At 45.3% G+C, this 24,991-nt stretch overlaps 1 protein-coding gene and 1 long non-coding RNA gene across 2 annotated transcripts; one reads left to right on the top strand and one right to left on the bottom strand.

The window, feature by feature from the left end:
• The first annotated feature begins 1,738 nt into the window (after window positions 1-1,738).
• Window positions 1,739-23,918, top strand: LOC149361759 (chymotrypsin-like elastase family member 2A). Its single transcript, XM_089572801.1, has 6 exons — window positions 1,739-2,203; window positions 11,277-11,466; window positions 14,826-14,946; window positions 17,653-17,791; window positions 18,584-18,726; window positions 23,588-23,918. Exons 1-6 carry the CDS (start codon window positions 2,143-2,145, stop codon window positions 23,789-23,791), a joined length of 858 nt encoding a protein of 285 aa, XP_089428927.1. The 5' UTR covers window positions 1,739-2,142; the 3' UTR covers window positions 23,792-23,918.
• On the bottom strand, window positions 5,928-24,966 carry LOC149361758 (uncharacterized). The gene is made up of 3 exons (XR_016288972.1): window positions 24,853-24,966; window positions 22,874-22,920; window positions 5,928-5,973 (listed from the first exon to the last, which is right to left on the bottom strand). It is a non-coding gene; the product is annotated as an uncharacterized LOC149361758 (long non-coding RNA).
• Window positions 24,967-24,991: the final 25 nt, after the last annotated feature.

Genomic DNA, 24,991 nt, shown 5'->3' with positions numbered 1-24,991 from the left:
AAAACACGTGGAAAGCTAAATACATGCACGCAGTTTTGTACGTCATCAAAACACTTGCAGTTAGTTGCATTTGGTAAAGTGAACGCACCTCTCCTCTTTCCGGTTCCGTAGCTATGCCTGAAGGAGAGAGTGGTGATGAGACACCGACTAACGGGGAGATTCCTCAGAAAATATTTCCCGGTCGAGCAGGGTAATGACTGCTCTCTGCAAGAAAGTTGGGGGGGCACAGTTGCAACGTAAGGGGAAAGTGGAAACCAGGAATATATGCGCAAGCAGACAAGGCCGCACACAGCTTGGCCACTCCGCTCAGTCCGCCATTCTTGAGCATCGCCTTCTAAAGTCGAAAGCAAACGGGGCTCATTTTTGACTAAGCACACAACTGAGTTGGAATGATGAGTCCACCTTATTGTGCGATTCTTCAGGGTCGCCCGTGTGTCTTTGTGCTTTTTCTAAGTTTTAAGATACGCGTAAACTAGCGCGCCTAGTGATGAACGTTCTCTCCACATTTTGATATAGCTGTGCACAAAAAGAACTTTTAAGCTGTCGCAATGGTTCAGTGCTTATGGGGCTCGGCTGCTAAACCGAAAGACGCGGGTTCGATTCCTGCCTCAGTTGTCGCTAATCTATGGAGGGGAAGTCTATAAAGGCACATGTACTTTCCTTCATTGGTGCACATTAATGAACTCCAGGTGATCGATACTATTGAGAGCACTCCAATACGGCGTTCCCCATAGCCTGAGGCTCTTTAGGATGTTCAACCCCCTAAAACCAAATACTAAAACCAAGCTTTGCTGTTTAATTCAGAACTGGTTAAAAGTGAAGCATCACAGCCCATCTAAAGACGATCATAAAACACGCATGACGCAGCGCCGATACCTTCATGCATGTGCTGCCTTTATATTCCGTTACGCTGCAATGTTTGGCTGCAAGACAAGAGCAAATGCTGTGAGCACAGCCAGTTAGATAAATAGATGTTTTTATGGAGTCAAAAAGCAGCGGCCAGCAAACGTCGGACGCTGGAGAGTGTGGGCCCCCGATTCTGCCTCCCTTTACGCATTAAAGAAGGATGCTACCCGTGCGCCCATGGAGACGGCTCTTACCAGAACAAGGAAGTGTAGTGTCTCCTGAATCTCTACCCACACACTTCGACACGTGCGCAGGCAGGAAAAAAAAAACGAAAAATAAAAGTTTAAAGGCAAAAATCCGTTGGTTAAAAATTGTGTCCATGCTTGTCTTTGTGTAGTCTGAAATGACTGCTTACGCAATGTCAAAGTAACGAGCAATCTTCACGGTTCAGTTCATGTGCTCTCTGGATTGCCCACACGCTGCCAATTCGGGGATGCTTAAACGAAAGAAATTTTTCGAACGAAGTGCGGAAGCTCCGCGTTCCTGTACCGCTGGTAATGCATGCAGTTGCTAATCAGGCTGAAAGCTACCGTAACTGGATCGCATGCCCACTGCCTTTGGTATGCCGTGCTCGCGAACGTCATAGGGTGCGCTGATTCATGACTGCTTCCTATGGAGAATGTGAGGCGAACCGGAATAAACATTACGGTTGGCGTGCAAGAAGAGGAAGCAAACAAAAAGAAAAACAGGGCGTAACAGGCGGCACTTCGAAACATCATTTGTCTTCGGTAACGACGAGAAACGGTGTGCAATTACCCCTCACCCCCCCCCCCCCCCCCCTTCCCGGTCGTTCGAAAGAAAAACGAAGTAACCCGAGAGGCCCAACGGTATCCGCACTTTCGCAGGGGAGGCGTATGTGCGTACCAACATGCAGGGTCAACCTGTAGTGAAGCAGCATTCCATGTGTTCTTTGAACACGTTTCCAACAGTGCAAGCAACAAGGAATCAAAAAGTACAAGCAAGAACAGCAGGCAAGAGACACCAAGCCCCGCACTCTCTTCTCTAGCCCCACCCTCTCGCCCCATTTAATTGGCGGGGAAGGTAAAGCAATTAATATAAAAGACGACCACCTCGCTCTTAGCCACGTGTACGGCGCTAAACGCTGCTTGACCATCGCAGCAGCTTGTTTCTCAAGGTCGCTTGCTGCGTCGCGAAAGGAGGCCAAGTCGGAGGCGCTAATAGCATTGGCCGCCAATCGCCTACCTCGGCACTCATTTCTGCGGCATCCACTGCGATATGGAAGCCGGCTTAAACCTCGTCTTGGCAGTCGCCTCCACGGTTGCATGGACAAGCAATGGTAAGTAACCTAATCAGTTTTCAAAAGGTCGAGACGTCGTGATGGCGAGCAGCATTGAATGTCCTGATAATCGTGGTAGTAAGAGGTCTAATTAACTTACACCGACCTCACAGTCGGCGCGCCACCACGCGTAGCTACTATAGAGGTAATGTGACACGGCCGCTCAATCATCTTAATAAGCGCTGCGTATTTGCTCAGGCAACTTACTTTCATTCATACTGCATACAGCCGTTAGCAATGTCTCAAACGTTGTCGCCGGTCTACGGGAACGAAGAGCCTTGATAATATAAGGACGGTTGCAAGGACGCACGTCAGTAATTAATAAATGCAGGGTATTTGGTATATAAATTAGGCTGGTGCGCAACTTTAACCAGTGGTTGCGGAAGCTTCAGCTAACTGTCCAAACATAAAGCGCCGTTGGTGGCACATCTATACAAGCAGGCAGCGCAATTAAACAGTGAGCACAGTAGACAGAAGAAGCATTCGGCGAGGACAAGCTCAAGGATTGGTTGAAGGTCGCCACGTTGAGTGACATAGGCTATTCGCATTACATCATTCGTGTTACAATCAACCTGACGAAGTGCGCAGCTCATTTGGTCGTGGGCATTTCATATTTCTGTTTATTTGTTCCACGGATGTGACCACGCAATTGCTGAAAGTGGCTACTTTACTTGTTTCGTTCTTTAAAATCTAAACATTCAGAATCCCCGTTAAGCCACTGATATGCCGGTAGTTTCAATATCCCGTAATGAATGACCATCGAAGATAATGGCAGTCATTCGATTGTCACACGGTGCTTTTACATGGCGATTTCAACTTCAAGGGCCATTGAGATCGGACTGCCATTCACTATGCGTTGGTTTAAAAGGGCGCAAAAATTACTGACAGAACTAATCCAATCTGTCTGTTTTAATTTCTAACTTGTATATCACGTACTGTTGCTTAAAAAAAGCTTTTCTGGTAAAAAAAAAATCTGCAGAAACTGCTGATGTAAACAACCCAGCCCTATTGTTCCGTTCATATGGCCCGTTTTACTCTTTTTGCGGCTACCGGAACTCAGTATAGTACCGCTAACGCTGCAGAAGCTATTAACAAAGAACGGACTCTTCCGAAATGATTTGCGTGCGAGATACCATCTGTGCCCCAATACCTCATTATCACTGATGACGTAATAGAAGTGTATATTAAAATAGGATTATTTGCAAAGACTGCATACATATAAAGAACTTACTCACTTAAATGACCAGGCTATTTGAATTATCCCTTAGCCAAGGTAGAAGCGCGGAGCACCACATGACAGATGTCTATTTTCGCAAAAAAAAAACAGTCGCTATGTCTAGCGCACAAAAACAGCGCACTATATAATTTCTTTACATAAGTGGGAATAGTCTATTATCTATAATAGTCTATATTCAACTTATTATTGTTATTATAGTAATATTCGAATAGCCTATTAATTATAAAACGTTTAGGCCTCATAACTTCAAAGGACATGATATTGAAAGAACTTATTTCGCATATTGCGAGAAAGGCGAAGCACAAGCTCGATTACTTGAGAAGATCGCTAAGACAGTTTGCACCAGAATTCCGACTTTTAGCGTAGAAAGGATGTGATAAGCCTATTCTTCAGTGCAGCTTAGTACTATGGGACCCGTACACCCTCCCCCCCCCCCTCCCCGCCCCTAAAAAAAAATAAAGCATTAAACATTTAAAAGACATTCAAAGAACTCTGTCAGGTCTGCATTTGAGTGTTATAGCTTACAAGTAACTCCGACCGTTCTTAACAAGAGAGCGAGCATGCACACATTGCGATTGCAGCTGTTCAGAGAATCGCTGGAATACATGCGTTTACTTTAGATGGTACGCTAGGGATAGGCTAGGATATGTAGATCAATGATAATAATAATAATATCAATAAGAAACTAAAAACAATACTGATAATGTTTATTGCATAAACTTCACATACATTTTCAATATGAGGCAGACCCGTCAAAGCCAACGTGAGGCTTATTGGACTTAGACCAAAATAAAACCATTTCAGGTGCAGACTTATAGTCTGATATGTAGACACAGTTGCAACATAACAAGAAAAGAATCCATGTGCTGTTTAAGACATATCAACATAACACAAATTTGTAGGAAGTTCTTTGAGGACGGCTACACCGCTTTATAGGAGGTTGATTGACGATGAGTACAAGACAAAACAAAGAAAAAATTACAAGCGAGTATAAGAGAAAGATTTCATTCATGCAGTTTGGCTGGCCATAGTAGACTGAAAAATAGAGCAGTTTAGGTTTTTAACAAATCTCTTGAGCTTGGGCTTCGATTCGACTGCAACCTAGCTGTCGGGAAGGCGGTTAAAAACAGTCGGGATAACAGGGTGCTTTCCCTAAGACTTTATATAATTTTTAAAAATAACCTTTTTGAGCTATAAGAGCGATTGTTTTCGGCATAACATTGTCACCTGTTTAGTACGTCCAAATACACCTAAGACGCACTAGTGCAGGTTGTTTAAATAATACTGAGCTGTTCACTTTTCAACTATTGCTGTTAATCTCCTTATTTGTTGAGAGGCGTGTAGCCCACTGTAAGCAATATAAATGCACGTTGATGAACTCCCGGTGGTCGATATTTCCAGAGCCCTTCACTACGGTTTGCTTTATAGCATGAGTCGCTTTGGGACGTTAAAACCACCATAACCAATAAGCCAATATACATGCTAGCGCTTAAAATTTCCAAAATGCGTTTACCCTTGGCGCTGTGGCTCTACAAATTTTGGCTATTTCAACAAGTTACGTGGAGGTTGGAGAGGTTGCTTTGCCTGCAAGCTTCTCGAAAGTGGCTTTATTTCGGCACGATGTAGTCAACATTTGTAGTGATGTAGCCAACTGCGGGCAGTAACTTTACAGATAGGCATCGGTGTTCTCCGTACGTGCCACGCCAAGTTATGCGCTGCTTCTTTGAGCGAAATTTTGTTCATGTTATTGATTACTTTTTTCATTGTCACTTGGATTCAGTTCCTTATAGTGCGTGCCAATTTTCGCATCAGTTTTTCACAATGTACTTCAGTTCATTGTAGTTCTCGTCCTTCTTACGTGTATTCGACCCCATCCACAAAAGGCCCCTGGATTGCCCTGGACCCACCACCAGACCTAACTCAGACAAAAACTTCCAACTTACACTTTCACCTGCGCTAAAGTCAGTATTTTTTGGCGTTATGGCGTACGGTGAAACAAAAATACATTGTGCACGTGTATTAAACCGTCGAAATTCAGTAACTGTGTAACTCAAATGACCAAAAAAGGTCTAGAAAGCTAATATACAGGTTTTTTTGTCGTTTCTTAGCGAACAGGTGGCACCTGCTGTACCTAAGCTTCTGGAAAACTTTATTCCAGGTAGAAAAACTTAGCATATGCCTTACGGCGGTGTCACCTGCTTCGTATCATTGGCGTCAGGTTGTTTCACATCGGCACGCAACCGTTTCTGCCGCGCGACGCACATTGTGTGTCCGTGGGTTCCCCGTACACCGACGCAGCGATAACACCCTGAAGCGCCGGGCCTGCTTTGCGATTAGTATCATTTTCTCATTACGCTCCTCATGAGCAACATCTTTCTAGTGTCCTCGTCATTTACCTTGCCTGTGCGATTCGTTTCCTTCTAGACGGCGTCATAAATAAGTGTCGCCAGTGCAGTGAAAACCACCCGCGGGATATCTCCTCAGGAGTAAGTCGCGACTTGCGTGCTTCTTTATTGAAGGCTAACTTGCAAACCTGTGGAAAGAGAAAAGAGAAAGAGAAAATTACGCATTGGAGGAAATAGATGTACGCAATAACAGATAAGGATGGCAATGTCGTTGGCAGTATACGCGACATGACATCAAAAATCAGCAAAGAATCAAAAAGACCACAAAAACAAGCACAAACAAAAAACGGCGCCGGCGAGTACAGCATGGCGACAAACCAGCGCAGGAAAAAACACCGCTATGACAAAATAGCAAGCAAGAAAATCAGTACTAGTACAGAAAAGCGCAGGGAAAAATGAGGGGTGATCAATTTGATTCGTGCGCACGGAATGCGATAGCGTGCTCTTTTTAGCCACCGGTCTATTCCGGTTATAACTTTATTTCAATTATAAGTTCCTTGTCTGTCATTCCGCAGTCTATTTCCACTTTCGTTCTATTCCAATTGCGACTACGCAACTGCACAAAGGGTGTCACTTTCATAGAACATGGCTAGACTTCGTACCTGTACCAGCGATTTTGCTTGGCGGCTTAAGTGACACCCCACAGCAATGACAGGTGGCTGTTTCAAACACAGAGACAGGTGGGTCTTATTTTGGGACCCAGGTTGCTCTTTCCGTGCTACGCGAGGAGGCCGCAGCTCCCGGAAGCTTCAATTTCGCGCAGATCGGTCTCCGGGAGGCCATATATTTTGCACATAAGCATGCGGTTGTCCGAGTCATTTTCTTTTTATGGTCGGACAAAACTGAAGAACGAAGCGGTAGATGCCCTTCAAAGGAGGCCCTACAGGCAATGGCGTCTGCCTATTTTCATGACACGCGGAATTTAATCCGATTAAGCAGTGGTGAAACCACAGTAATCATTACCTCGTACGATTCCACGCTAGCAGTTCGAAGAAGACCGGTCAACGGAGAGAATAGGTCAACGCCATTGTCTGGATTTGAGGGCCATCTGCCGCTTTATGTTTTTGTTGTATTAAACTATAGTAACTTTCATTTTCGTTCTATCATTCTTTGTCTGGCGTCTCCTCCTCTCGCCTACAAGTGGAGAGGAGAACAGTTGGCAGGTGCCGTGCGGCGAGGGGCAAGTCCCCCTAGACACCACCTACCAGGTGGCGGCTTCACAAAGACGCCGACGCGGCCGGACAGTTTTCGCCATGTCCCACCAAATACTAACGGTTTAAAGCAGAACATCGGTAAAAGAGAACAGTGCCCGACAGTTCAGCGTTGGCAGACGGGTACACGAGCGAGTAGCATCGTAGACAGTAGTCCAAAAGTATTGTTTACACAAAGGCCTTTTTAGCTCCTGAGCATGATCGTCAAGGCCTCCATTTTCAGCGAAAATACGGACATAATACAGCGGCTCTGAAAGAGCACGCTATATTCAGTATAATCAGGTGGCGTTCTCCCAAAGTGCATGGGTGCTGGCGTTTGGAGGTTTTCAACAGTATATGTGTACTGTAAGAAACAAGCTTTATTTCATCTGTACAGGGGCGGTCAGCACTGGTATATTTCTTTTTGCCGTACATGTAAAACAATTGGGCGAATGTTTCGCGATCTTATCTAAATTATAAAAGGCTTCCTTCACACGATTATGTAAATGTAAAGCAATGTCCAGGTTACTCTTGTTGTGCTGGTTTTTCAATGCCGGAGTGCCCAGGAAGGCATAGCCGCTGCCTTGATGCCTATCGCTCTTCTGCTAGTGTTAAGAAATTAGGGGACACGCGAATGTTAAGTAGCATAACTAGCATAAGTTAACTAGCATAAGTTCTTCTGCAGTATAAACGTGCCTCACATATAATAAAAGAGCGTGGGCAAAGAACCACAGTTCCCATTCCGAGCGTACGCCATGGAAGTTGTTTATTCAGTGTTGTTTAGCTGTTGTTTTAGTTCCCACAGTCTGCCGTAACGAATGGTGCATAAACAATGTTCTGCGTTAATGCCAGTGTATGTTTGGCTTAGAGGAATCAATTCTTATAATTGGCCTATGTAAAATGCGCTGTTATCCGCAAAAAAAAGACACCTTTCTGCAAAACTTGTTGCAAAGGAAACTATGTGAACCCGCCTCCAATTTTTCTCACTGGTAGACAAATATCATTCTTTAGTGCAATATTTCATGCTATGCTGTTTTTATTTTTTTCTGAAAGTTGCTGGCTATAAGAGGTTAAAAAAGTGTTAGGAAAGGAGTCAAGTGCTTTAAAGATGAAAGACCGCTTGCTACCACCCACTTATTTGGGTGCAGGGTGCTTCCATGTCAGCGCTGCATGCAGGCCACAAGCTGCGGCAACCGCTGAAAGTGCTGCGTGAAATCATGCCCCCTGAGAATGACGTGAACAGCTCAAGAATTTTGGTCGAGCGCTGTGCGTTGTTCTGTACCAGCCACCTATAAGCCCGTTACCGGACCCGAACATTGCAGCTGTATTGCGATGCGTCGATTTTGCCTTAAGCATGTTTTTTTTTTATTGCCCTGTTCTCACATTACTCTATTTATTCCCACTTCTGGCTTGTCGATGTGCTGTTCTGACACGTGCTTATATTTTGTTTCTCTGTTTTCAACGCGATAGCGTTTGTGTACTAACTTTTGGGTTCTTGTTTTCTTCTTTGTTATGAGGCCCAAGGCATGGTATTCGCCTACCACCCCTAAATAGTTTATAATCGAATTTCTTTTTAGTGCTGTTTACGTTTCGGTTTCAACAGCCGACCGAGGGCAGTGACATCAGAGGGAGGTTATAGGTCACGTGAGTCATGAAAAAATGCAATTTAAACGGTGCTTCTAGGTACGTTGTCATTATGGCTCTTATCGAAGGCTGGTCTCAGCACTGTGGTGAATAAAATCATGAAGCAGCGATTATATCGCAGCTTTTACATGCTTCACGTCAGCTATAGCCCCTCTTTGTCGTCACAGCCATCGTTCGGCTGTTGAAACCGAAACAGGATGGCAGAGAAATTTGGTTACAAATTATTTATCGGTCGTAAGCCAACATCAAACGGTGTTTGATGCATAGTCCTCTCTTTCGCATCAATAAAAAGCAGAAAACATGCCACCAAAATTAGGTGCCTATACTCCTTTAAGCTGGGCTTTATATCGGCGTTAACCCAGAAAATCTATCGGATTGTTACCTAAAGGAGGAGTTTAAGTGCCTCCTCCATTTTTTTTTGTGTCCGCTTTAGATTCGACAGTTTAGAAAATGGATGTACTATGCGCAAGAGTGTGTGCCATAGCCGATATAATCATGACGGCACTGGCCGAAGCAGCATGCTTGAGAAAGCGAATATTCATATGGAAACGACAAAACAAACAATGAATGTTTTAGGCACAATGGGGAGAGAAAGTGGACGAGGTAGCTATCAAACCAAGTGTTCCCTTGGTCACCGAAAAATTTCCCACTGTACATACGTTCTCTTCATGTTGCAAGTGATCAGGATACTTGGAACAATGCCGTCTTTACATTATAGCATACGCACGCACTAACCCTGTGTACCCTAGAGCTGTAGTGTCAAGTCTGGCTTTACTTTGTTGTCTTTCGGTATCCACCCGAATTCTAGGCTTTGCGATAGGTTCTCCACTTTCGGTCTCACTTTTTGTTATGAATGATCACTTTGCTGTCCTTGGTCGCTTGCTGCCGTAAACAGCGCTTAAGGCGGCAAGAGAGCGCCTGCAATGGGTTATTTACCCCTAACCTGGCATTTGACATGCTGCTCTGCTCCGACTAAACCAAGATGGCTCCAGGCCGGTCGGGAAGCCCACGCCTAGACCGCACAAATTTGCACGCCCTAATTATTATCTGCCACTTTTAACGCTAGATTTCAAGGCACTGGCGGAAGTATTGGTGGCTAACATTGTTCTCTGGGTAAAGCCATGTGGACTTGCAGTGAAGCAGGGTGCCGGTACTTCATGCGTGGAGGCAAAACAAAGTGCTGAACAAAGGTTCGGAAGAAATGCTCCCTGTTGTAAATACAACTAGCTTATGGCAAGGTCTGAGAAACCTGCATGTCCTCATTTCTCTTCACTGCATTCTTGCGCGACTGTTCCGCTATTCGCTGTTGAGATGGCACACGCAAAGGTTTTTACACTGGTCGCTATCTCTAACCGACCACTTTATCTGTTGTCTAAGGCCTCAGCTACCGAGGCCACGTCACACGACTCCTACACAAGCAGATGGTTGGCTGAGCTCTGACAAGCATCTCTATATAAGTTTCTCTATATTTAAAATACTGAGAAACAACGGTTTGAAATACTTGGTGAAGTCTTGATTTTAGCCGCATAACAGCATAACACTCAGTGGTGTTATGAGAGGAAGAGGTCAGTGGTGGCGGAGGTGATTGTATACTGGCCACCACGTGCAGAGCCCTGTCTAAGACGTGTCGTGTATCCGGGTCGCAGCGGCTGTACTTTAATTTCAGGACATTTTATTTTCAAGTCAAATAAATAAATCACTTTAGCCTTCCCAGTTTACTTCCCGGGAAGAGCAAACTAGTGTTCAAGACGCTAAACATGGCAGCCATAAAGAAAAGCGAGGAGTAAAGGTTATCAAATAATGGCTGTTTAGCGACGTGCACTTCATTGTCGCAAGCTCCTGCAGGCGAGCCACACTCTCCCGAGTGAATGTGAGCCGCTTTCGCCACACCATCTTTATAGGCTCCTTGATGAGGTAGGAAAAGGCAGAATTAAAAGCTAAGGGAGCGCGCATCTAAAGGAGTTGTCGCCAGCTTAGACCAATGAAACATGAAAGAATGAAAACCTGAAACTGCCAGAGCAGAAGAGTGAAAACAGATTCTACTTTAACACTGAAAATTAGAGACACAGTAACACGGTTTCGTATGGCCATTTTAAAGGCGGCAGAAGGACCTCAGCGGCAACATCTGATGGAAGCCATTAGGAGAAACCAGAGAAGGTGATGGAATGCCTCAGCAGCTGGCTACCGACAGCAGCAGACGGAACACTGGGTGTTGTCTCAGCAGGGGTGCCCAAGCTGAGAAAAGTACAAGGAAATCGAGAGAAAAAAAAAGTGTGAACAATAAACAACGTTTCCAATTCGCAGCCAGCAAGCCAAGGACAAAATTCCTGCTGTGAAAATTTCACCTTCTATGAACGCCTAGAGATATCGGCATGAGCGAATAATTGAAGGTGGCTGGGAGAAAAAATGAAGACAAATCAGCAGGTGATACTAACAAGCTTATGTCGTCGCCAAAGAAAAAGTTTCATGAGGCAGAGCTAGGTATTCTGGCGAGCACCTTAGTCGTGCCCAATTTTAACAAGCACCGAATGGATCGTAATAAAGTGAAAAGTGAAATCTTCACTTGCTGATACCAGTCGTTTCGAAATTATTGGCAGATCCATTGTGCGGCACCGCGCAGGTGAAGAGGAGCGACTACTACATCTTTGACGCATCAGAGGAGGTGGCGCCTGTCCGGTGGCCTTGGAACGCGGCCATACACACCAGCTCAAGGTTCCGGCCGGAGCAGTACTGCGGCGCAGCGCTCATAACAGATCAACACGTCCTCACAGCGGCACACTGCGTCGAGTGAGTATACTCGTGTGCCTTGAACACAAGCCGTGCAACTGCTATCTGCAGACAAGGCACACTTGGACATTAAGCTACACGCAGCGAACGCTATACGTTCTATTAATTTCCTTCAACACACGTGAGGAGGAGGAGGTAGAAGAGGAAAGGCAGGGAGATTAACCGGAATAGTAATCGGTTTGCTACCCTACACGGGGGGAGGGGGTGAGGGGATAAAAAGACGAAAGAGAAAGGCGAGTAACCGAAAATTGAAGTCACTCTAAAAAGTCAGTGTTCGTTGAAGTAACAACCTATCGTGCAGGCCAGAAGTCCGCAAGAAGCTTAGCAGTGCCTTGTGGGCCTTCACCGCCGAAGATCGCCGCGGCCAGTGGCCGAGAATCTTCATTTTCGTCCGTGGGCGTGGATCTAGGCGTTCCAGCGCACGGCTGAGGGATTGCCTTCTAAGAATATACGTAATCAAAGCCCTTTTAACCGACTGCACAATTCAGAAGGTATAAGGGGTAGTTGATGCTGTAAACCCACGCACGAAATGCGATGTGGAAAAAAGTGAGCAGAGTTGGTTTTTGCTTCTGAAACTTTCCCCAGACCTCTTACTAGAACGGTTAACGAATTAGTTTCTTATGTCTACCTTTCCGCTGCTGGTACTACGGAAGCTCATAATAGGTGAGCTCACGGACTCTCCTCAGTGCTCTTTAAAGACTTCGAATATCAGGATTGCTGTAAAAAATCCAGGTTGATACTGGACAGTTTTTGGGATTAGAAAACGTCCATGGCACTGCGCGAGAGAGTAAGCTTTATATAATGGTACCTTCTTGCTTCTCTATCGCATGGTTCGTCTTCTTTACACCTTAAAACCAAGAATCTCTTATAGACCTGTTTCTGAGGATGGACGACAATAATGTGCTGCATCAAAGCACCTGGCATGACCTAACAGGCGAGCTTCAGCAGGCAGTTTGCGGCGGAATAACAATGTGGCTAATCCGCCGCTCACCGCAGCGAGCAATACTTCCTCGCCCTATCGATGCAATGCCAAAGTATTTCGCTCAAATTTGATATACCACCCCATCTAACTTAATTTATGGTGTTAGTCTACAAAAATAACCGTTGAAATTTTCCGCCATACATACTCTCTGTTCAGTCTAAAGGGATAAACATTTTGCCTAGAAGTAAGGGGCGTTCGTTACTCAATGGTTAAGGATACGTGACAGCGCCCTACATGCACGCCTACCGAGTACGCCGAAGCGTAGAGAGCAATTAACCCCGTTCTGAATCGGACGGCTTTCGGCCCAGTTTGTCGTCTCAATGGCGGACACTGACTGAGCGCATGCTGCCAGCAATGTTGTATTTCCGCACTAGTAATTTTTGCAGGCTACAAATCTGAACTGTCAGGCATATGTTTCTGGAGTGTGGCGCATGATAGACTTAGTCGCTTATGCGCTATTAAACACAACACAACAACAACATATTTCTGGAGTGTTTCTAAGCATAAATTGGAAGATCGCTACATCGAAAGAACTGGTCATAGACCTCTGCTTTTATATTGATAAGATAGGCTTACAAGCGTCTTCTTACTCAAAAGCCCCATGTTGTTCTGTGACAGTATAAATGGTGTGTTCTATTAGTCACCTCAAGCATGGTTTATGTGCTTTTTAATGCAATGAGTAAACAAACAGTAACTTTGGTGCTCGATATCAGCCCTCTGAATTGATCCAATTGCAGCCTGAGTTTTCGAAGCACAAGGAGACCACGAAACTTTAGATAAAATCAAAAATTTGGTAAAATTTTAAATTATTTTTCTAGCTAAAATGATTGCTATTTCAGTTCAAATGCGCTCAATTAACTGTGGCTCAAGGCAATCGCTTAAAGTCAAAAGAGCGCTTTATATCACATCACTTCTCTCTCCAAAGGCGCTGAAGTGGTAATTGTTTTAGTCCATCTCCTGAAGAGACATCCGCACGGGTACTACAGAACATTCCTGCCATCATCATGCCCTTTCGTGATGACAACGTCACCGCTGTTAGAATGTTTTCAAGCACCCGAGATAGATCTTTCATCCGCACTTATTTTCGGTGCCGAGGTTTCTCCACGTCCCTCAATTCGGGAGCCTGTTCACTGCGTTATTTGTGCTGGTGTTCCAAGTATTCCCGCAGCAATTTCTATTGTTGTGTTTTCTTGCTTTTCTCGTACAGTAGTCTGGTTCTTTCCCCTCTAAACTGATGTTCTTTCAAAATACTTGGATGTTCCTGCTGTCTTTTGGCCATCTAATGTTGTAAAATAGGAGATCAACTGTGAAACTATTTCTGTTAATGCACACATTTCTCTCATTCGCTGAAAACAGCGCAACGCAATCTGCCGTAAATAGAGAAACATGCGGTTGAAGTGTAAAATCTGAGATTAGGCATGCGGGAACCGAGTGCCTGTGGTCCTGGCGCAAGTAATATTTTCTGGAGTGCATTTTTTTCGGTTGCACTGCGCATTAGAAGTCATTACAATTTTTAAGCAACAAAGAAAGGTAGCAATGAGCAAAGCTTTGTACGGAACTTTATGTATTTTTGAGCTGAAACGGGAAGCGCTGGTTAAATTCTTAAGCAACAAGCAAAGCTACCAATCAGCGAAGCTTTGTATGGAGCTTGATGTATTTTTGAGCTGAAATGGGCCCTAATGCAAAGACAGAAAGAAAGCGTACATATAATACTGCACCGAATCTTTTGTAGTGTTCGTTTATTCGTCGAAGCTTCCAGCACGTTGCTTTGTTGTTTTTTTGTGATGCAATACGCGTCCAGATTTATCCCGATAGATCGCATCCAGGCAGAGCTGATTCTACCTTGCACCAGAATGTTGTAGTAACTTTCCGTGCTTTATCTAGAAAGTTCGCTATAAGCTTTAAAATCATCACGGCCGAGAGTATCGGGAATTCTGTTCGATGACCGCCGAGCTCGCATGTTGCTACGCCGCCGCCGAGTCATTCAGTTCTTTGCGGCGCAAGTCAGCCCAAATAAAGAGTTTCGTTTAGAAGGCATTCTCGCTGTTTTCCTGTTTGCCGGACTGAAGTCACCACCAACGTTTGTAGATCTAAAAACGTTGGTCACCACGGCGTGACTACACTACTCTTCATCGTTCGAACCGGTCTCTTCAGTTCTTCTAGTGAATATCCTCGGATTAGGGTAGGCTTGATCATAAAGATGATTTAAGCATGAGCTTTGTGCACTTTATTTCCATATTATCTTGTGTAGCTGATGCAGTCTTGTAATTAATTAGGACAACGCGTATGTCATCAAATATTAAATGCTGCAAGATATCTTTAAGCAATATTCAAGAGCTGCAGCTTGCCAGAGTTGACCATTTTCTCCTTTTTGCAGTGAAGTCAGCACTGACGCGATGCGTGTTCACTTAGGATCATGGCGGAGAAGCCTGCTGGATCACGGAGAAATTGCGATGCCCGTAAAAGAGATATGCGTTCACCGAAACTACTCTGGAACGGTAAGTGCACAACAGCGATGGAGAATATTTGCCAATGCAGTGTAGTCAGGAATTGGCAATCAGAGTACGCACATTCGCAAAAACCTTACATTCAGTTAAAAAGCAAATGTCGCTACGTGACACAGCCTCGATAAATAACTCGGTGGAAAGAAACACACAAATATTTCCTTTTCTTTGTAGCTACCAAGCAGATTTTTCTCTTTCCCAGAAAGCCCACTTTAACTTTAACGAAATGACTTGAGGTACATTTTCTCTAACCCCAACTATAACCTATATTCGGCCACCCCATCTCGGTTTCCGCATCGCTCCGTATGTGGCCTTTGCTAACAACAACCTTGCAATTCCTGTTAGGTAGTAAACTGTTCGCATTTTGTGATCCCTCTGCAAGTTATAAAACAAATTACTTTTGAGAAAAAGTCCTTAACTTCAAAAAAAAAAAAATTACAGGGGAAACTTAAGATCCGCTTCCAGGGTATGACGCAATAGCACAATAAGAGTATGACCATACATGCACAATCGGTCATTTTCTATTTAACGTTCATAGATCCCTGGGAGTCTTTAGTGTTCCTATGTACCCTCCCGTAGGAAGCAGAGTTCCGCGACTGTGTTCCCCGCGCCGTTCGCTTCACTGCTTGGAGCGGCGATCACATGATCTGGCTGACGAATTTTATCCCAATTTGCGTGGGCCCCCAATCATACCCAACATTTCAGCCGAAGGGGGAGAGCAACTCCCATCTTGCGCGCAGTCTGCCTTGTTATCTGAATGAGGGGCTATTGTGAGGCAAGCACTTAGAGAAGGATGGGGCCAGCCGCTCCAATCTTGAGCGCGGGCTGCTTTGTTATCCGACTGAAGGGATATTGTGAAGCACCCCGGGGATGAGAGGGGGTGCCTCTTGACTGCCTTCTCGTGGGCTGCTACAGGAGAAGTGGCTTTTTCGCAGACCTTGGAACAAAATGGCGCACCTTCGCGCAGCTCTAGTCTCTGTAGGGGATATACAAGAACACTAGGAGTCCTGATACCATTCCTGGTGCAGTGGTGCACTCCTTAAGCCGTGCGGCACTGCCATGCAATGACAGTTGCTGCCGCCGGTGTAGCTGGTGAGACGCAGGTTGCTGTTCTCGAGCAACCTCTCGCAACAATTCATTAATTGGCAGGTGCCCAGTTTGCTCACAGTCGGTTGGGCAGGTTATGACGACGTCTCAGGGTCACGTGACCTAGATGGCACCTACCTCCTAGGTTGCTTGTCACGGGATTTTTCGTGAATTTTAATGCCCAATTAATACATAACGATGTCTGCCCAGCCGCGGTGGCTCACTGGTTACGGCGCTCGGCTGCTGACCCGAAAGACGCGGGTTCGATCCCGGCCGCGGCGGCCGAATTTCAATGGAGGCGAAGTTCTAGAGGCCCGTGTACTGTGCGATGTCAGTGCACGTTAAAGAACCCCAGGTGGTCGAAATTTCCACAGCCCTCCACTACGGCGTCCCTCATAGCCTGAGTCGCTTTGGGACGTTCAACCCCAATAAACTAAACCAAGCCACAACGATGTCTAACCAGCTCAGCAATTTAGTGTCAAGCTTCACATTGAGGGTGACCTTGAACAAGACATAAATACATAAATAAATAGGTGAAGTAAATTTTAGCGCGAACGAGATTTGAGCTGTGGCTGCATAAACAGATCAGTTTCGCTGGCCCCTGCAGGAGGGCACTATGCTATCGCCACAGCTGATCACGTCTTGTGTTCAACTGCAACACACTCTCTCTCTGTGCATTCCACATCGTCGTCTTCATCCATTGATACTGCTATCGAACTAGTATCTCGCCGTACATGCCGACCACCCAGCAAAGCAAAAAACATGAGTTAACCAGGCTAAAAGCTCGCTCTGGCACGTCTACTTGGTATCACTGCGTTATGAGCATACCACGTTTCTTCACTCCCGCTCAACGAAGCCGAAGATTACGCCGGGTTTTCCGGGACACGAGTTTCTGAATGGTATCGCGCTAATAAGTAGTTGCAGCCTTTCCAGCAACATTTCATTGTAGCGTAAATGGGGGCGATGGAACTCCTAGTTAGGGAATGTAAAAGCATGGACGTTTCCTGAGCTGTCAAAAAGGCAAGCCTAGCCGCATAACCTCCGTAGAAAATCTATTATTTCAGTTGTGCATCAATATAAAGCAATGGAACTCCTGGTTAAGGAATGTAAAAGCATGGACGTTTCCTGAGCTGTCAAAAAGGCAAGCCCAGCCGCATAACCACCGTAGCAAACCTAGTATTTAAGTTTTGCATCAATATAAAGCACTAGCTCCCATGTCGTGAAATATGCGTTCCGGCATGCTAGAAAGCTCCGCAAAAGCTCAAGCTCAAATCGGTTAAGACATAAGCGCCCCTGTTATGTTATTCATAAGTCCTTCTCACGTCTCCTAAGTCTTTCTCACGTCTAGTTCTCCTGCGGCAAAGCTTGTTTCGCATGATAGGGAAGCGTTTTGAAGCGCACACAACAATGAGTTGCATACCTCGTCTTGTGTTTTTCAGTTTGACTACTATCCCATTCATCACGCGCTTCACGCATTTCCAAAATAGGCTGAGCGCAACTTCAGAAACAACAGGCTAGCTTTTGTTCACTGCAACGGGGTATGTTTCATCTTCAGTTGATACTTCCTTCGCGCTGGATGTAAAAATACTGTATTTTTAATGTTATTTAATGCAGGGGAACGACATTGCGATAATAAAGATGGCGTATCCTGTCAACTTCACGCGCACCATAAGACCGGTGTGCCTTCCTGAAAGAAAGGCACAGTTCCCGACAGACTCCGAAGCCTTCGCCACAGGCTGGACAGTAATGAAGCGTAAGTACAACTGTAGTGTTTTTAACGCCAAAGATTTTCTCATTTGGCTAGAGACGCCCAATAAATTTGTCCTGCCATTGAGCTATTCGAACCAGATGGCTTCTCCTAAATACCGGCTTTGACATCGTAGCTCTTATAAGCTACAAACTCGAACCAGTTCTTGGAGTTTCCCCGAATTAAATACATGTATACTGCCGCTACCTGAACTTCTCCTTTCCTATTTTTTTTTTCGAGCGAGGAAAGGGCTGAAGCAGGCAGTGAAATATATGTCGCCTTGCACATTTTTGTTAATGTATTTCTAAGGCAAACGACCGAGAAACAATAATTCAATTGGCGTACCTCATTGCGCATTATAGGCAACCCTCCCATCTCGTCCCGCGCCATAGGATGCACTGTCATCATGCTGATGGCTGCCGCATTTCCTCGCAGTAATTACAGCAAGCACATTTCCTGCACCGTCCTGATTGTTTAGGAGAGGAAGCCGCCGAAGCAATATAACATTTCTGCTTGGGCTCAGAATAATGCAGGCCTCAGCAAATATAGCAAATAGAAAGATATCTGCTTGCGCACGGTGTTCTTTGAACAGGTAACACAAGAGTCACTGAGCGGCACAGTGTTTTAAAAGGCACTTAAGTTTGAAAAGGTGAAAGAATCACTACATGTCCTTTCTGTGTCTTCACGTGCCTCAAAATTTCGACGCTCCGGGAGCCGTCTGCACCCAAATAGTGTTGTTCTCATAACTTCCCTCAATGTTGCGCCTACGTTACATCTGTTACATGGTGCTGTTTTCAGGAAAAGAAAGCCATCGATCGAAAAGAATGCTGCGGGAGCTCAAGGTGAAAGTGATGAACGAGCACCGTTGCGCCAGATACTTCGATGTCAGTCTCCCGGAAGAGGTGTTATGCGCAGGGCACGACTACGGCTCTCTATGCGAGGTAATGTTTTTTTCTTTTTTACTTGTATAGTCCCTATGCTGGATTGCCCTAGCTTTAATGCAAGGTCTCCGCCTGAATTGCGCGACGGCTGCAAGGGATTGATTTTACTCACTGCTCCGATCGGATTTTGAAATTTGTGAATGTACAGGAACTATGAAAGCGTGCATGCTCATTCGCGATCATGCGGACTATTTGTTTGCCTGTGGCTTCTAAATGAATTTCAACAAGCCGTAATGTGCTTGCTCTGAAAGCGAGATTGCAGTGCGTGGCTAAGGGTTTTTTCCGGCTCATTCTGGAGTGCCCCGCCACGGTGGCTCAGTGGTTACGGCGCTCGACTGCTGACCCGAAAGACGCAGGTTCGATCCCGGCCGTGGCGGCCGAATTTCGATGAAGACGAAATTCTAGAGGCCCGTGTGCTGCGCGATGTCAGTGCACGTTAAAAAACCGCAGGTGGTCGAAATTTCCGGAGCCTTTCACTACGGCGTCTCTCATAGCCTGAGTCGCTCTGGGACGTAAAACCCCAATGAACCAAACCATTCTGCAGTGTTTACAAAGCAAAGCGGCGTTTTTTGAACATTCACAGCTGTTGGCTCGTAGCTTTCTGCATAAGAACCGCTACGGGGTGTGCCTAAATTTACTGCAAGAGCACCGAAAGCGTAATAAGCCCGCATTGACACGCAATGGGAAGTCTAATTCATGATTATTTGTGTCTTTTTCATGCCTGCGCAAGTTGTGAAATCGTAGAAAGGGTGTAAACGCACCAGACATCACCACAGTGCACTCGAAGAGACAGGACGGCTAGTAGCAGTCAAAATGTTGTACTCCCATAATCTGACGCCAGTCAGCATTGTACAGAAGGCGCGACATGCATACACCACTTAAACCACCCTAAAAAAAATGAGGTTTCCCACAGAGCCACCCGACAAGATTGGGATGTCTTGGAATGGAATGTGCTCCTCCTGACACAGTAGGCGAAAATTATGAGAATAGAAAGCGCTTTCTGTCGATTTCGGCATCCACAAACTCATGCCTCGGTCAGCGACCTCCTAATCTAAAAGAGGCCCTTGTTTGATTGATTACAAGCCGTCCAACGATACCAAACTTCTGTCGGGCACCGGTGTGGTTTGTGGCTGTGCCATTTACCAGCTGGTAGCATGGACAGAGGAGGGTCAGGCGAGTTAAATAAGCCCCGTTTCATTAATTTTAAAAATTCGGGGGCCCACTACCTGGAGAGGATTTGTGTCTGTCGATGTGCCGTCGATGGAAAGCTTTTCAGAGAGTTGCGCGTTTCATTAGCATTTACCACCATGATAAGGAGCTTTCTCTCGGCCCGTCGTAATCCAGAAATAACAGGGATACTAAAGGTAAATAGTAGTTGGCCTCAGTGGGCATAACACCGTGCTCTATTCAAAAAGAAGGATCGTCCTGGCCAAAAACTCGGATTGCATAGACTAGAACATTAAAAAAAAAAAACAGAATAAAGGTTCGACACCCGCCGGTCTATTTTTGCATTAAAATGCCATTCTCAACACCGACATTTCTGCTTTAGTCAGAATGGCTACGTTCCACCGTAATTCACTTCAAAAATGATGGTAGCCTATCCTTTTCCAGAAAGACGTCAAAAACACGTATCGACTGAGGGGAAGATTTTAAAATGCAATTTTCTCACAGATAAATGTGTGTTTTGCTACCAGGCAAACATGAACACAGAAAAAGGAGGCATGGAACGAATTTTTAGTGAGGACAATAATTGAATGGTGTTGCTTTAAACTTCGCATATAATGCAGTAATATTTCCGTAAATGAATAATAAGGACTCCAGAGTGATTACCGCCTCCTAGATGCGTCTTCAATAATTTAATTAATAACTTAACAACTCTTCCTAGCCTGTAATTTATCCCTGCATATATTCACGCCTTCTCAAAGCGGCAGATACATGGCCGTCACTTCACAACTGCAAGACAATCACCACGGCTCATGCCATGCTCTGATGCCTTACCACAAGCCCACGTGTTTGAAAGCACATACGCCGATGGTAGAGATGCAGTGCGTACGCTGCGGCATCTCTGCCATTCTTGCTCCTTCGACAGCACTTCGGTATCAAGCGCTGACTTTAAAGTATAGTACAGTACTGCACTATGACAACTAACTACTAACTGTTGCTACAGAAGTGACAAAAATAAAGCTGCGGTATCAAATGTTTATTTAAACGTATGGCACACTATAACAGCATGAGGTTCCGGCGCTCCTTAGTTTCGATTAGGCAAGAGGTGCGTAACAGCTGTTTTGATATCTTCTTGTTAGCATTGTGATACGAGTGTAACATCATAAAAATCAATTTCCCTTCTGTCATTGCTATCCTGCTGGAAAGGGTTTCACCTTAATCATTTTCATATCTCCTATCAACACGTAGACATAGAGGCTAGCACGATTTTTAGCCTCCAGGTTTTATGGCCTCCTCTGCCAACTGCTCAACGCCGCACAGCGTTGCGAATTACAGAAACCTGGCCTTTTAAATGCGAGAGCATTAAGGGATCATGACGACGAGGACTCTCTGGCGACCGCATCGTCGTTGGCGTCGCCATCTGCGAGAAGCCTCCGCCGGCCAATTGATGCAGGTGGCATTTATCTGGGGGTTTCGCTTTCCACTTGCCCTTCCTCCACATGGAACCTGCTATAAGGGCGGCTCTAATGACAGATTGGAGTTATTGAAACACCGGCTATGACAAAGCACCGGTTATAATGAAGCTCAAAATATAGAAGCGTGGTAAGGACACTTCAGTGACAAATGAGAGCGACATGTTCCAGTGATGATAGTGGCTTAGCGAAGTTACAAGTACTGGTAGGAGTCTGAGTAGCAGAGAACGATAGGCTGCAGAACGATAGCACAACGAGGCTACAGAACGATAGCACAAATCAAGGCAAGGTGGAGGAGAATGCTCTGACATTTCCAACTGATCAACGGAGTTGATCACCCTTCGGTTTTTTCTTTAGACCTTCGTAAGTCTCCCGACACCTTCCGTTCGATAATGGTCTAATATATTCCAATGAGAACTTTTAAAAAGCTGCAGCTAACAACGGAAAATGAGGCAGCTCTATTAGCAATGTTCGTGTCTTTTTTTTCACTGATTTGATATTCGCGCTTTTAAGCTCCCTGCCTCTGCAGTTCGTAGGCGCTAAGCGCAAGCAAAACAAAACTAAATAAGACTAGTTTCTCTATGCTTCATACTGGCGATTTTCTTTTGATCATAGGTCCTGCATTTGCGTACCATTGGATGAATAAGTTCAATACCGCTCCATCACCTGAAAACGTTGGTACACGAAAGCAGATTTTTAACAATATCTAGTGGCCATTGATATTTCTATTTATCACCGCGCCACGACAAAACGAATCGGCCAACTAGGCAAGATTTGCCGCATCAGAACGAAGCAGAGCCAAAGCCGACCTTCTTATGCAGAGCTGCTCCCGAAGCTGCCTGTTCTTGAAGCATTTCCTCGCATCGCTCAATCGTTGGCTCTGACGTTTTTTCTATTTGTTATTTTCGCAGGCCCATATCATGTGGTATACATCCGCCTGTATCACACATTGTGCGCGTTGCGGCTTATCGTCCACTCTGTGGATTGTGGGGAGTCTTTCTGCTTGCGGATGTGGGAACGGTCTGCTTTTGCGATGCCTCTTTTTTCGCTTATTTGTATTCTTTTTATATTTAGTGGTTTTTCATCTTCGCGCGCCGCCTGTTTCTTTATTTATAGCCATCTCTTCCAGTTTTCTCGAGTTCATTCTATCGGCTGATATCATTTTGTCAACAGTTTGCACACATCAGGCACACGCGGCCTTTTGCGGAAAAAGACTCGACCGTACAGTTCAAAGCAGTTTATAACGAACTGGTAGAACGGGCTTTCAACGAAATAAGGCACTACGCTCCCCTGAAGACGCATCGTCTCCTTATTATAATTAGGGTTTTAAAAGCCGAGTATTAGGCTCTATCTCCTCTGGCTAGGTGGAAATAAACAATGGCAGCCTCGCATGAAGTGATCAAGCGCGAAATAAGCTTCACGTTCCACCTCAAAATACTTCTGCTGGTTTGAGATTTTGAGAAATTATCCGCCCTTTCAGCATGACTGCAAGAGGAACGAAAGAGACTCACCGCTTTGCTGATTCAATCGCCCAAAGCTATCACGAACAGAAAGTTCCCTGTAATTGACCAATAGAAGGCAGCGCTGAAAGATCCATTCCTTTTTTTAGCACATTACGTTTTGGCGCTTTTATGAAGCAAGCTCTACCTAGAGCTTTCTAATTTGGCGCTTACAGCCCCGTAAATGATTTCTTATGCGAGCATAGTGGCTGCCGTTGGCAAACTCAAGGCCGTAATTTTGTTTTTTTGCAGCAGTACCTCCATACGGATGCTTCGTTGGGGTTCACTGCGTTGTTACCAAAAACTTCTGCGGTCTTCTGCTGTCTATACAAAGTATTGTCCAGGCAGTGGAGGAAAAGGAGGTTGCTTTCTAGGTAGTGCTTTGTTGATGATACGATTTATGTGGGCCTTATAATGACAGCTTTTATGGGGCCATCACTGGTGGAAGCTTGCTTGACCCATTATAGTGCGCATTAATGAACAGGGAGCGCTGGGAGTAGAGACAGACTTGACTTGGAAAATCACCTTTGGTTTACCTTGCGATTAAGATGCGAGAAGAGAGCTTGGGATAGATTAATGATGCTCAGTGCCCTTCACGCGATAAAACAGGCACCTTTTTCTATTGGGGTAGGATTACAAGTTTCATTAGGACCGGTATTAGAAGCACCACAACCTTAAAAAAGACTTTACTGGAAGTGCTTGAATCCAACGTCGTTTTCTTTACAGGGCGACAGCGGGGCGCCCTTGATGCAGAACGTTGCCGGCCAGTGGTTCCTGCAGGGAGTGCTCTCTGGCGGCCCTTTCAAATGCGGGGACACCGCATTCCCCATGGTGTTCACGCGTGTGGCTAGCTTCGTGCAAAGCTTCATCAACCCTTACCTGCGCTCCAAAACGTTCAATCGCAAGGCACAGGTCTGCACGCTCACATGATGGGGCGCTGGTCGTCGTTAACATGTTCCTGCGCACAGCGTGCTCTTAACGCACGCCTACTCAGGGCACAACCTTTAATTCGTCGCGCACCTGAGCGTGATCTGTACAGGGAAATAAAGTGATATATTTTTTTCTATGTTGCGCAGTCGGCTTTGGTTTCCATTTACATATTTCTATTTTACATTGTACATTTCGTCCCCATATGGCCATCTTTCATTAGTCATTCAAATATACCGGTGGCTATCAAGCGTCCTTGGGAAGCGACTCGACCATTGGGTGTTTACTGACCGAACGTCATCATTGGCTACAAATCAGTTGAGTGGAATGACATTTATTTTACCAGAACAATTCAAAGGATTTCCGGGCAAAAACTGCTTGTGCCGGCTGAGGCTACGGTGAATGCAGCCATTGGTGAGGTATATCGCAGCGCAGCGCTCTGCATCCTGGCGGTGGCGCAGTGGTTATTGGAGATTATTGAGCGATTGGCGATTATTGAGCAACATGACCATACAAGATAATAAAGTGTAATTACTAATGGCAAAAAGTTTAGAAAGTTACGCTGTAGACGAGAATAGTAAGTCGGAGTTTAGTCAGTACTAAGATATCATACATATAAAGCGCTCTTTTTGTTTACTACAGGTCGGGTTGTGGACAGATCGAAAACAAGATTAACAATTTATTTACGCCTCTTGCAGCTGCGTTACCATAAGAAAATTTACAAACAGTAGAAATTTTATACATTGTTGACGCGCGTAATAGGCTGTTTCGTACACCTGCCAAACAAAAAGCCATGCACTTACTGCCCTTCTAGCATGCTACGTTCACCGACCAGACAGATTATGTTTCATTTCTAGAGGACTCCACCTGGCACACTGAACAAGGTTCTGTTTGAGCTGAATGAGGGTCAGTGGTAAGCGTGGAAATATCAGTGGTGCAACACTTCTCTCTTTTGCCGGTAGAATTATGTCGGTGTGAGCACATTAAAAGCAACGTCGATTTCCAAGTACCTGCCTTTTCCCACAGGCCCTCAGAATACCCCGTGAAAAGAACAGCAGTTTTACCTGTTCGCGTGACCTTTTCTCCGTGTTGGAACCGATAGCACCAGCACTCAAAACAATGGTTCAAGACACCGCCCTGTCGCTGCATGGGAAGAGAACCACCTGGCGGTGCTGAGACCGCACGTCATCTGTATAGGTGTAG

This window comes from Amblyomma mixtum, chromosome 2 (genome assembly GCF_055824585.1).
Source record: "Amblyomma mixtum isolate Tamu chromosome 2, ASM5582458v1, whole genome shotgun sequence".
Classification (NCBI taxonomy): domain Eukaryota; kingdom Metazoa; phylum Arthropoda; class Arachnida; order Ixodida; family Ixodidae; genus Amblyomma; species Amblyomma mixtum.
This window is presented reverse-complemented; position numbering and strand designations above follow the sequence as displayed.